Source organism: Garra rufa, chromosome 18 (assembly GCF_049309525.1).
Source record: "Garra rufa chromosome 18, GarRuf1.0, whole genome shotgun sequence".
In the NCBI taxonomy this organism is placed as follows: Eukaryota; Metazoa; Chordata; class Actinopteri; order Cypriniformes; family Cyprinidae; genus Garra; species Garra rufa.
In genome coordinates this window covers 19,693,369-19,706,559 of record NC_133378.1, presented here as the reverse complement: position 1 = coordinate 19,706,559, position 13,191 = coordinate 19,693,369, and the positions used below count along the sequence as shown (strand labels likewise).

The 13,191-nt window shown below is 38.5% G+C and overlaps 1 protein-coding gene across 1 annotated transcript in view; it reads right to left on the bottom strand.

Moving 5' to 3' along the window:
• flnbb (filamin B b) overlaps positions 1-13,191 on the bottom strand; it is a 29,279-nt gene that overhangs the window by 2,660 nt on the left and 13,428 nt on the right. Inside the window, exons 19-40 of the mRNA XM_073822665.1 lie at positions 13,008-13,131; positions 12,751-12,914; positions 12,541-12,664; positions 12,243-12,448; positions 12,046-12,169; positions 11,801-11,973; positions 11,620-11,722; positions 11,371-11,504; positions 11,166-11,289; positions 9,421-9,596; positions 9,209-9,329; positions 9,033-9,078; positions 8,815-8,917; positions 8,595-8,735; positions 8,140-8,268; positions 5,949-6,122; positions 5,693-5,851; positions 5,307-5,510; positions 5,031-5,183; positions 3,650-3,772; positions 3,285-3,551; positions 3,023-3,160 (exon numbers count right to left, since the gene is read on the bottom strand). Coding sequence (XP_073678766.1) covers positions 3,023-3,160; positions 3,285-3,551; positions 3,650-3,772; positions 5,031-5,183; positions 5,307-5,510; positions 5,693-5,851; positions 5,949-6,122; positions 8,140-8,268; positions 8,595-8,735; positions 8,815-8,917; positions 9,033-9,078; positions 9,209-9,329; positions 9,421-9,596; positions 11,166-11,289; positions 11,371-11,504; positions 11,620-11,722; positions 11,801-11,973; positions 12,046-12,169; positions 12,243-12,448; positions 12,541-12,664; positions 12,751-12,914; positions 13,008-13,131 — 3,210 coding nt within the window. The remainder of the gene's footprint in view (positions 1-3,022; positions 3,161-3,284; positions 3,552-3,649; positions 3,773-5,030; positions 5,184-5,306; positions 5,511-5,692; positions 5,852-5,948; positions 6,123-8,139; positions 8,269-8,594; positions 8,736-8,814; positions 8,918-9,032; positions 9,079-9,208; positions 9,330-9,420; positions 9,597-11,165; positions 11,290-11,370; positions 11,505-11,619; positions 11,723-11,800; positions 11,974-12,045; positions 12,170-12,242; positions 12,449-12,540; positions 12,665-12,750; positions 12,915-13,007; positions 13,132-13,191) is intronic.

The following is a 13,191-nucleotide window of genomic DNA, read 5'->3' as shown; positions in this document are numbered from 1 at the left end:
TTTCGGTGCGTGGAAATGCCCCCACAACAACAGACTGGCGTGCAACAAGTCAGTCATTGAAATAACCAGCATTGAAAGTTAACGAAGAAGAGGGAGAACAAGCAGTAAGTCAGTGATTTGTTCACTAACGTCGCAAATGTGTATAAAAACAATGGCATCTGCATAAGCACCTTTTAGTAAAACGCAGAGTCAGTCTGCGCTTTGTTTCCCGGCGGACCGAAATCTGATCAAATTCAACTAATCAGATGACGACTTCGACATTCCTGAAGTGTTTCCAGTTAAGTGAACCATATGCATCAGACGTTTAGCCAACATTCCGTGGGCGTGACGTCTGAGGCTGAGACTATGCCAGCTGTGGTTCGATCTCCTTAAAACTCTGCATCCTTGTTAAGAATCACATGTTGCATGTGCTCACCAGGTTTTGTGAAGTTTTGAGTTTTCCTTTAGGCTTTACAGGATTTTGGGTAAATTCAGACAGGCCCCTTTCCTAAACGATCCTGTTATAGATTCCCAAAGGTAAAATCTCAGCATTTTCCTTTTGATATTTATTGACCTAGAGAGTCCAGAGAATTGTACTGCAGTGTTTTTTCCAGATTGAGCGAAATCCTAGGACTAGTTCACAAAAGTGGGTTTTTAACATCATCTCAATCATTTAACGGTTTTAATGGTTTTAAAATTTAATGGGTTGATTGACAGCAGTAGTTCTAGAGGAGAGTTCTAGAAGTTTTCCGGAATAAGAAGTTCTGTCATATATGAAATGAATATTGCATGTATATTTGAACAACCATGCAATGCACAATCGTTTACGCCCTTGAAAAATGCGATATCGCACCCCAGTGGCTGATTTCTTTCAAATTTCTCACAGTGTTTCATTCTGTCCTGCTTCCGTTAACCATGTCTAATAGGTGCTCAAACTTCATTGGCCAATAGCAGCCATGTTATTTTGAGATATGCAAATGTCCTTATAGACCCGGGGTCGTCAACTGGCGGACCGCGGTCCGGATTCGGACAGCAAGATGCGTCCATGCGGACCGTGAAAGCTTTTGACATAATTAAATAAAAAAAATGCCAAAAGCTAATTTCTAATAAATACATGTATATCAAGCACACCAGGGTCAGCGTTTGGGTGCAATCTTCCGTGCAGTGATGAGAGCAGAGATCAGCGCATTGCGTACAGACAGATGTAGCTTTCAGTGAGTGAAAAACGTTGATGGAAAACGCATGTTAGGGTTACGTCGCAAAATATTGTAAATATATCTTTTTATACTCTATTTTTATACATATTTTAAACCATGAAGGTGAGCCAAAGGATATCACACAAACAAAGTTAAAACTGAGCAATATGTTAAAGTGAAAGTAAAAACAGCGCTTCAGCGTCTGACTTGCACATTCTCTCAGAGACAATGATAGACGAATATACTTCATATGCTGATGTTAATTTAGTTCCATAATATTTCTCTATGGCGCCGAACATAGTGGGGAAAAATGAAAAGAAACGTATTTTGTGTAGGCTAAGGGTTGTTTTTGAAAGTCGGTGTTTAAAATAAAGCTCTCAATTTTCATTGATGACTGCAGTGTTATTAGGGGTTAAGAAAGTCTTAATTATGATTTCAGGCTGTCTTAAATGTGGGGACTGAAAGGCAAGAATTATGATGAAACTGTGTCCCTTGAGTGACTCACGTTGTTTAACTGATGTGCTGACTTTACCGATGATTGGGCGATGCAAATGTTGGAGGCGTAACTATTAACGATCTCCACGACTGTTTTGTAACAGTCTATGTTAGGTTGGAATTGACCTATTTTTCGGTGGTCTTTTGCAAATACTAGATTTATATAAGAAGGAGGAAATGTTGGTGTTTGAGACTCATGGTATGTCATGTCCATGTACTAAACTGTTATTATTTAACTATGCCAAGGTAAATTCAGTTTTCCATTCTATGGCACCTTTAATTTATTTTTTGTTCAGGTCTTTAAAAAGGTATTTAAATGTCTAGAATGTAAGATAAAATATGCTGCAGATACCCTGGTCTCGCAAAAAACATAAATAGTTTTTTATATATAATTGTCCGGACCTCGGCTGGTGAGCAGGGTTCATTACTGGACCTCAAGCTTTTTTAGCTGAAGACCCCTGTTATAGACCCTTGTGACACTTTGGACCAAAACTGTGTGCAGCGATTTTCATGTCGATAGGACAAATGGTTGCATAGGTATAACCATTTTTATGTTTTTTTCCCTCTTAAAACACCACCAAGTGGTCAAACTCCGCAATTTTTGTCCTGCGACCTCAGATTGAGCTCTTGCATTAGTGTTCTGAGTTTGCCGACGATATCTCATTCCGTTCAGGAGTAATAGGCATTTCACTAAAAGTGGCCCTGCCCCTTTCAAACGTTTTGGCGTCCCTTTGCAACGGTAAGTTAAAAGTTAGACTTTTTTTGATAATTAGTGATATTCACTCTCCAGAGAATCTTTCTGCACTGGTTTGGTTTTGATCGGTTGAAAAACCTAGGACTAGTTTGCAAAAGTAGGTTTTGCAAAAAATCCAAATTACCTGAAAATTTCACTCACGATTGAATCTGAATACATTTTGTCTGGCGTGAGCCAAGGATTCCAACGACATAAGCCACTTAAGCATGCGACTGGCGTTTTAGGAGTTATGATCGATTTCATATTTTTGACCGCTGTAGCGCCCCCGTCAGGCCAATTGGGGTGCGCCTTGGTGTCATTGTCGGTGGTGTGAGTACTACCATCCTTTGAAGTTTCAAGTCTCTACGACTTACGGTTTGATCTGCACGATCAGTTTAACGTGGAGATAGCTGATCCATGACCATTCTAACAATTACAATAGGGTTTCAGCGCTACGTACTTGAACATCTAATTAAAGTTTAAGTATCTGATCTTGACTGGATCAGATACTGATATTTCTGAAAGTGTTGTGTACTGTTTTAGTGAACATGTGCAGACAGTGTTCATAAAACAAACATTTTTTGAACATTACATACACTGCATTACTGTAATTACCCACCAGGCTCTTGAGCTGTGTAGGACACAATGCAAGATCCATCCAGCTGATTGTCAAAGTGGAGCTCAATCTTTCCAGGACCCTCTACTGAGACAGACAGAGTTCCCGCTCCGGCCTCACGGGACCAAATATTAAAGTCAGCTGCAAAATGAAATCAATACATACTTTTGAAATGACTCACAACTGACTTAGCCAGCTGTCACAGTACATAATAAAACACCTCGCAATAACAAATAACAGAAAGACAGAAATATTAGTGGGATACCTGGAACACTTGCTAGAGCTTTTTGAAGGCCTTGCCCCCACACCTGAACCTTTTCACATCCTCCCTGTCCAAGTGGGCCGATGGTGTACTGTAGTGGCCAACCAGGGACGGTCTGTCCTTGATGATTCACGGTCACATTATAAACTCCCATCTCTTTAGCTAGAAAGCTCACTGCATAGGTGTCACTGCCTGTAGCGACAATAACAGCCTCTCCTGGACTTCCTGATGGCTCATGCACATAAGCAGACAGAGTCTCAGCATCAGTACCTGTAATGGAAGGGAATGTATTTTTGTTAACACCATTGCAAAGTCCTTGAGAAGTCAGATATAGTGCCTGGATTAGTGTGATGGGCTATTCATCTAACCTGGGATTTTAAAGGCTAAGCTGCATTCACTCCCAATGCTGGCAATAGGAGCTGCTTTCTGGTTGTACGTGATGTTCTCTCTCATAAGCCCACGGTCTGTCACCACAGCTGTAAAAGGACTCCCTGGTAAAGAGGAATTTAATAATTATTTATTTATTAATTACAGTAAAATCAGAATAAAAAAAAAATTATATATATATATATATATATATATATATATATATATATATATATATATATTTCTCTCTCGCCTCCATTGAGTTTTAATGCCTGGATATGAATGGTTATGATCGGCTGTGATTGGTTGATGCAATAAATTTTGCTTCTTGTGTTTGTGCGCATTCTGTGTTTGCGAATCAGTCTGAATGAACAATATAATGGCGTTAATGGGAAGATTAATTTAAAAAAGTAAGTAAACAACTCACACTTAAATATAACCACTTTGTTATGTCAAAATAAGACTTAAAACTACATCAAAACATGACGTGGGAGTTTTTAAAACTCACTAATAGTTCAAAGTTAAATAGTAAAAAGAATATATAGTTATTGCTATTGAGTTATTATTTTGGAATAAATGCAAAATGCTGCCTAAAAACACAAACTTGATGAAATTCATTCTTGGCTTTAATAAACAGAATATTGATTACATTGTTAATGTAAAAATATAAAATCGATTGTTTACTTTTTGGATTTTTAAAATGTTTTTTTTTCTTTCTTTTTTTCTTTTTGATTAAAAAAATAATGTTTTAATTACATAAAGTCACCCCAAATTTACAATTTTTAAAAAGATCTTAAAATATTTTGGAAAGATGTTTCTTATGCTTACCAAGGCTGCATTTATTTGATCAAAAACACAGTAAAAACAGTAATGTGAAATATTTTTACAATTTAAAATAAAAATGTTCTGTTTTAATATATTTTAAAATGTAGTTTATTCCTGTGATGGCAAAGTTGAATTTAGCCATTATTCCAAGAAACACTCAAAGAGAATTTTTTTATTATCCATGCTAAAAACAGCTGTATTGTGTAGTATTTAATATTTATTTTTTGTGGAAATTGTTACACCGTGGGTTTAGGCGACCCCAATAATGTGATATTTATCGACTGGAATGCAAATTTTACCATTTTACCACCGCCAAAGAATACATATTATACACCCCGAAATCCGATTTTTACTGGAGGACCCCCTGCGAAATGCGACTGGGTTAGTTTTGGGGTAGTTTTGTATATCAATTGGGTGGGATTTGTTCGCGAAAACCTGGCAACCCTGCCAAAGTCAGTACTTTTGACAACACTAGGAACTTTGAAACAATTGGATGTGTCCTTGTAGATTACATGCATATAAAAAGTACATGTGGATGCATAAGGCAGCTCTATTAACCTGGAATGTGCTCATCTGAGAATTTAATGGAGATTTTGTAATTCCCAGCCTTGATTGGGCAGTACGATATATTGCAGGTTCCATGCTCCAGCTCTTCAGTGTGAACGTCTACTTTACAGGGCCCTTCAATTACAACCGTCAGCCCACCATATCCTATAGTTTAGGTAAAAAAAATAGTTTTAGCTTTAGACTAAATATCAGAATTGCTGCATCTAGACACAATCCGTATCTTAATGTAAGCCATAAATCAATTAATTTGATTACATAGCATCATACCTGCATCCCAAGTGTCCACCACAAACTCAGACATGCAGAAGGTGTGCCCTGTATGTAAGCCTGGGCCGAAGGCCTTCACCTTGCTGGTATCTCCCATCTCCGCCTGACTGATGGAAAGAGAGATGGGACTGTTGCTCACATGCTTCCCATCCTTCATAATGCTGACCAGATGCTCACCAGCCTCTTTGGGGATGAATGATACACCTGCATAACAAACAAAGTGCACCTCTAATGAAGTCTGACAGTGACACTAAGGATGTAGGTGTGCTTAAACTCATTTGAGGTGGTCAAATGCTACACCATATTTGTTTAGGCTCATTAATGCTTGTCATTTCATTTCACTTGTCTCCCAACTGCAGCTGTGTGTACATTAATAGACGGCTCACCGAGATGTCTGTCAGGTTGTGTTTTCAGCAAACAGGGTACATCATTGCCTGTGGGTGACAAGATGCTGGCGGAGAGCTGGCTAAGATCTTCTTCAGTGATATCCAGGGTGAAGTCAACTGCGCTGCCCAGTTTTACCTGTGACCTTGTCATATTTCCATCTGTATTGGGTATATAAAAACCATGCTTCTATTCATTTAAGCTTTGATCACTATGACATTATGAATACTGGTTTGAGGTTGGTCAGGGTTGCCATACCAGCAATTTTTGCCTTGAAAGGGCTTCCTTGGATAGGCATGTCATCATGTTGAATTTGGATCTCATAATCTCCAGGCTCAGTTGGAAAGTAGCTCACAGTACAAGTGCCATCTTCATTATCCAAGCAGTGCACATGTGCCTCAGATGGACCTTCAATTGTGATGTCCAGTTCACCTGAACAAATAACACATACATGATTCTGTGATCCATAGAATGCAACAGAAAAATATTTTAAAAATTCACATCGTTTTATACATAGTTTGGACTATGGGGGGCACCATTATTTCAATGACGTGAAATGGTTGCACTCGGTGAGCTACTGGCATTACCTGTTACCGTAACACAACTCAGAAAATGATATACTGACTTTTCAGTCGAAGTGCAACGAGAAGCAATGCAAGTCTTCACTGCTTTCCTAACAATAAGAAAAGGAGAAAAGAATGGGAAGATGCCTGTGGACGAATAAAACTTCCTAAAGACCTACGTCTTTGTTCACTTTGCTTTAGCCCTAATGCCTATAAGGCTTTTAGTAGACCACAGCTACTGAAAGAGCTAACAAACAGCAGAGACAAGAAACACTAGATGCCATCCTGGCAGGATGTAAACATGACAACGCTCTGAAGGAGTTTCTCAGTGTGGATTTCACTCATTATCAGGAGCATTTAGACGGCATTTGGTTTAAGCCTATGCTTATATACATGGCCAACCGTAAGGTCTTTCAGTAGCTGTGGTCTTCGTATCAGTATTTAATTTTCAGAGTTGTGTTGCAGTAAAGATAGCAACTGGTGGCACCAGTAGCTCACCGAGTGCAACCATTGTACATCTTCAAAATAATGGTGCCCACCATAGTCCAAAATATGTATAAAACATGTGGATTTTTTTTTTAATAATGTACATCTTTAATGGGTTTTCTACTACATATTTCAGTAAGAGACATTATTTATGTTATATTAAGCCATACAAGTATTAATACCCGGGGTTCCCTTTAAAAATTGTTAAATACACAGTCTTGTGTCTTTGTGTTTTTTTGTCCATAATTGTTAGAATGGTCACGGATCAGCGATCTCAACTTAAAACTGATCGTGCAGACCAAACCGTAAGTCATAGAGACTTGAAACTTAGAGAAATGGTAGTACTCACACCGCCGACAACGTGACCAAGGCTCGCACCAATTGGCTTGACGGGGGCTCTACAGCGAACAAAAGTACGAAATCGCTTATAACTCCTAAACCGCTAGTCACTGGCTCAAGTGTCTTATGTCGTTGGAATCCTTGGCTCATGGTGCACGCACAACTCAGATTCGATCGTGACTCCAGCGAAATTTCAGGTATTTTGCATTTAAAAAAAAAAAAAAAACTACTTTTGCAAACTAGTCATAGTTTTTCTCACGATTGGAACCAAGCCAGTGCAAAAAGATTCTCTGGAGAGTGAATATCAATAATTATCAAAAAAAGTTTAACTTAGTTTCAACTCACTGTCGCAAAGGGACGCCAAAACGTTCCAAAGGGGCAGGGCTACTTTTAGTCCCTATAACCCCTGAATGGAATGACATATTTCCCCTATTACAGGGGAAAACATAAAAATGGCTATAACTGCGCAACAATTTGTCCTTTCAACATGGAAATCAGTGTACACGGTCTTGATCCAAAGTGTCACAAGTGTCTATAAGTACATTTGTGCATCTCAAAAAACCTGGCCACAATTGGCCGACAAAATTTGAGCACCCGTTAGACATGGTTAACAGCGGCCAATCAGAAAGAAAACTCAATGGGCCTGTTTAACTCACAGCCCTAAAGGTCTGAAAGAAATTTGAAAGAAATTGGCCACTGGGAGGGGCGATTAAAAAGATTTAAAGGCAGTTAAAAAGGTCTCAAAAACACAGTGGTAAATGGTAAATGCTTTTTTAATCATTGATTTAGGTGGGTACAGCCTAGCTAAATAATATATAATGTCTTTTTCCTTATATGCTTAAATGCCTTAAGCACTTGAACCCCAGTAAATGCTGCTTGCAGCTATATTTTATTATTATTTCCATTTCAGCACACTTTCCACTTGACTTTGTTACAATTCTTGGTTCTATAGACACACAGAATGAAAAGTCAACTAATATTGGATGTACAAACAATATACAGTACAACTGCACAAAAATGTGCACAGTACATTATTATGGAAACATAAAACAAATGCTCACTCGAGGCTGAATCTTCCTGACAGATGGTGAATGTTGCCGTCTCATTTGCAATTCCATACACAAGGCCACGTCCATAGGCCATTGTGCTGCGATTAACAAGACTATTTGCATAATACTGCAGTGGAAGTTCTGCAGAAGAGAGAAAGAATCATAGTTAAACTGTTCTGACAGAATAAATATCACAAGTGTTTATTGTTAGACAAATTAAGTCAAAATTAAGAAGAGCAAATACATTCAATAAACTTATAAAGCGGATATTCAGTGAGGTCTATGCCAAATATACGAAAAAAAGAAAACCAAAACAAAAATAGTGGTTCTCAAACAAGAGGCCTTAGATAACGTCCAAAGGAGCCTCTAAACAACCAGAACTTGTGAAAAAAAATTGATTTCTATATCAGGTAAAGTAATGTAAATTTAAAAAGCCCCACACAATTCAATGTTTTCCATAGTCTAACCTGGTAGATCATTTCTGGACGATTTAATTAGTAGCTGGTGAAGACCCTCTTCTGATGGATCAAATTTTAGAGTTATGGTACCATCTTTGTTATCAATCATATCAGCCTGTGCTGTCTTTCCACACGGTGTGATCACCTCACCTGTGAATACCATTAAAATAATAATGTGAGGCCGTGTGTGATTATTAAAATGAACAAGTGAATCCAGACAACAGCTCACCTGTAATTTCATGTTCACTTAAGTCTGATGGCAAGACTATACCACAGGACATAAACCCTGCTTGATTAATGGCACCAAGAGGAATTACATTCCTGCCCTCAACCTGATGAGAAATAATGAAGGTGTTAAAGACATTCAGGGTATGAAAATGTCTCAAGGACTGAAAACATTATTAAATAGATTGAAATTAACCTTGAAGAAACTTCACACATTCATACCTTGTTTTGAAAACCTTGAGGTTTGTGTGAGGATGATGGCTGGTGACTATAATTCATGTCACAATTAATTAAGGGATAAACAGAGCACAAATGAGTGAATAATGAATCGGGATATTGAGAGAGACTGATTAATGCATATGGATTAGACAGAGACTGGACTGTAATGGCCTTCCTACCTTTGAAAATCCTCCTCACTGGGATTTCTCACAGCTGAGGAGTGAGAGCCTTCAGGGGAGGGCTTGTGTTTTGCAGCATTGATCTTGTTCTCATTATTTAACACTTCAAGACTTGCAGTGCCTACAAAATCAATACAGAAACAAACAATGTTTCTCAGAATATCTGATGACTTCCACACAGATAGACGCAGGTTATATAATAAGGACCTCACCGTCAGCCTTCATAAGGTCAGTCTCTGGGGCCTTATTAGTGTTGCAGGAAGTTGGGAAAGTTTGAGGAATTCGAACACAGAGATCTTCCTCTAATTGTCCACTACAAACCTTATTTGTATTGGTTACATGTTGATCCTTCCTAGCAGAGTGAGGCAAGACATGAAACCTCAGAGAACTGAAAAACAAGCAGTATGAAAGATTTACTTTAATAATAATAATAATAATAATAATAATAATAATAATAATGATTATTAGGAAAAAAACATGATTTTTATTTTTATTGTAATAAAATGAATATATAAAATGCCTTTTCACATTTATTTTGCTGCCTTATTTTAAACTGCTTTAAATTTATTTTTCCCCACATCAATCTACACTGAATACACCATATTGACAAAGTAAAAACAGAATTGTCACAACTTCATAAATGTATTTAAAAACTGAAATAAGTACATTGCATAAGTATTCATACCCATAACTCAGTACTTAGCTGAAGCACCTTACAGCCTCAAGTCTTTTTGGTCTGATGCGACAAGCTTTGCACATTAAGATTTGGCAATTATCTGCCATTCTTCTCCTCACCTCTTAATTTCTCAAGCTCTGTCAGGTTGGATGGGGGCAGACTCACATTTTCAGGTTTCTCCAGAAATATTTGATTGGGTTCAGGCCCAGGCCATGGCTGATAGAGTTGTCTATAAGCCACTCTTGCTGCGTGCTTAGGGTTGTTGTCCTGTTGGAAGGTGAACCTTTTGCCCAGTCTGAGGTTCTAAATGCTCTAGACTAGGTTTTCATTTAGGTTTTCTCAATATTTTGGTGCATTAAGCTTTTCTTCTACTCTGACGTGTCCCTCAGTCCCTGCTGCTGAAAAACAGCCTCACAGCATGAGACTGCTACCAGCACACTTTACTTTTGGGATGGTACTCTGCAGATGATGAGCAGTACCTGGTTTTCTTCAAACATGATGCTTGGAATTGAGGTCCATTAGACCAGAGAATCTTGTTTTTAACAGTTTGAGGGTCCTTAAGGTGCTTTATTGCAAATTCCAAGTGTGTTTTCACGTGTCTTCCCTGAGGAGAGGATTTAGTCTTGCCACATCACCATAAAGCCCAGATCGCTGGAGTGTTGCAGTGATGTTTGTCCTTCTGTAAGTTTCTCCTATCTCCACATATGATCATGAAGCTCAACAAGAGTGACTATTAGCTTCTTGGTCACCACTCTAACCAAAGCCCTTCTCAATCAATTGCTCAGTTTTGCCAGGAGGACAGCTCTAGAAAGAGCCGTGGTTGTTTCAAACTTCTTCCATTAAGGGTAAAGGAGACTATATGTTTCTGTGAACCTTCAATGCAGCAGTTTTTTTCTGAACTCTTCCACAGATGTGAGACTTGATGCAATCCTGTCCCTGAGCTCTACAGGCAGTTCTTTTTTATATCAGGGCTTGGGTTTTGCTCTGATATGCATTTTCAGCTGTTAGACCTTTTATTAAGACATGTGTGCCTTTCCAAATCATACCCATTCAAATGAATTTGCCACAGGTTAACTTCTCTCGAAGTGTAGTAACATCTACAAGCAATATGAATGCTCCTAACTAAAAAAAGTGTCCCAGATAAGGGTATGAATATTTATGCAATGGAATCATTTAACTTTTTTATTTTAAACACACACACACACACACACACACACACACTATTATAAATACTACTATTATTTTTAATTTTAATTATTTCAGTTATTAAAAAAACCTTACTTGCAATATGAATCATCATCAGCATATTTGACCATTAAGGAATGAAGACCTTCTATGCTGGGAGAATATTTCACAGAGTAAGTTCCATCTGCGTTTTCTTGAACCTCTGTCAGTTCAGCATTTCCTGTAGGTACAAAGCTCTGACAATTACACAAGATACAGCAACAGAAATCTGATTTGCCTTTCCAGCAAAGCTGGTCCTCACCATCGGGGGTTATCATCAGCGCACACTCAGGGGGCTTCCCGGTTTTACTGCAGTTGATTTTGAACGACTGAGGAACTTGAGCACAAATCTGTTCTGTATTTTCAACTGTCAAGTCTGCCTGGAACTCAGAGAGACTGAGACACAAATAAAACACCAAATGTTTCTAGCAGCTCTCTAGAAATGAGAAAATGTCTCACAAGCAATCGTACATGACAGTACTGCCTAAAAAAGAATTAAATCACTGTTTACCTTCTCAAAGTCTCTTCACTGCTGCATTTGTCTATTGGGCCCTCCATATTTGGTGCGCAAGTTCCGTCCTCGTTGTCCATCACATCTGCAAGTTTGATTGAACCTACATGCAAAACCCCATGTAATTGATTACCCTATCAAACAAACTAGCATGCAAATGTCAGCAGTATTTCAAACTCACCGTTCTGGATGTTATCTTTCACTGTGGTGACAATCTCTGATGCCACACCGCAGCCATCAGCAACTGTCTGAGGAGCGTAGACACTTCCCTCCTGACTCAAAAGCTTCTCTTTATTTAAGACATCTTCATCACTTCTACCAGAGTGAGAAGGTATGGCATTAAACCTGAGAAGACTGAAAGATAGCGTGAAATAAAAACCTGTGAACACGAAAAGCATGTATTGGGTGGCTTCACACTAAAATTACCTTCTAAAGGAATCATCACTGGCATATTTGACCATGATCGAGTGAGATCCTTCTACAGAAGAGGAGTACGACACCGAGTATGTTCCATCTCTATTGTCTTTTGCACTTAATAACTTGATTTTTCCTGCAAAGGAAAATAATGAGTCAATCTCTGTTGTTTAGAGTTAGACCAAACAATACGTTCATTATGTTCTCACCATCAGGTCTAACAACAGCTACAGTCTCTGGCGGCTCTCCAGTGCTACTGGCATCAACTGTGAAGGTTTGAGGAGTGTTTACACGCACTCGTGCCTCTAAGTCCAATCCAAAAACTGGAGTACCATTCCTTGAGCCTTGGCAATGTTTATCATCAGAATGATGTTCACCAGAATCCGGCACAGGCAACACATGAAACTTGAAAGGACTGTAAATTAACAATAACACGCATTAATTTCTCTATAGGACACAACCTATGCATTTAATCAATATTTTGTGCCCATGAATGCAAAATCATACCTGCAAAAGGAATCATCTTCAGCATATTTGACCATTAAGGAATGAAGCCCTTCCATTGAAGGACTGTAGTTCACAGTGTATGTCCAATCGCCATTGTCTTCAACATCTATGGTCTCAGTCAAACCTATGAACAAAAGTTGCAACATGAACACTTTTTACTCAAATATGGAATTAGTAGCAGTGTATAATATAATAGATATGGTGTAATACCATCTGGTGTCATTATGGCAACAAACTGTGCAACTTTTCTTGTGGAGGTGCAGTCGACAATAAATGTTTGAGGACGCCAGGCACACATCCCTGATGTCAGACCTGGACCTGACACATCAACTTCAGCGGTGTCATCTACTGGCAACACTTCAAACTTTAATTGTCTGTGTAAAAAAAAAAAAAAAGAAGTTAATAACTTTAACCACAAATTTTAACATATCTCCTGCACAGTTTTTTATGCAACTATCATGTCTTACCTATTGAAACTCTGCTCATTAGTGAATTTCACCCCTAATAAGTGACATCCATCCATGGTGGGCAAATAGACAACACTATAACTGCCATCTCCATTGTTTGTCAGCTCCAGAAGCTCTGTGGAACCTACAGTGCAAACATTCAAAGTTCTCAGAAATAGTGATTTCCCCAGTGGTTGCAAATGTG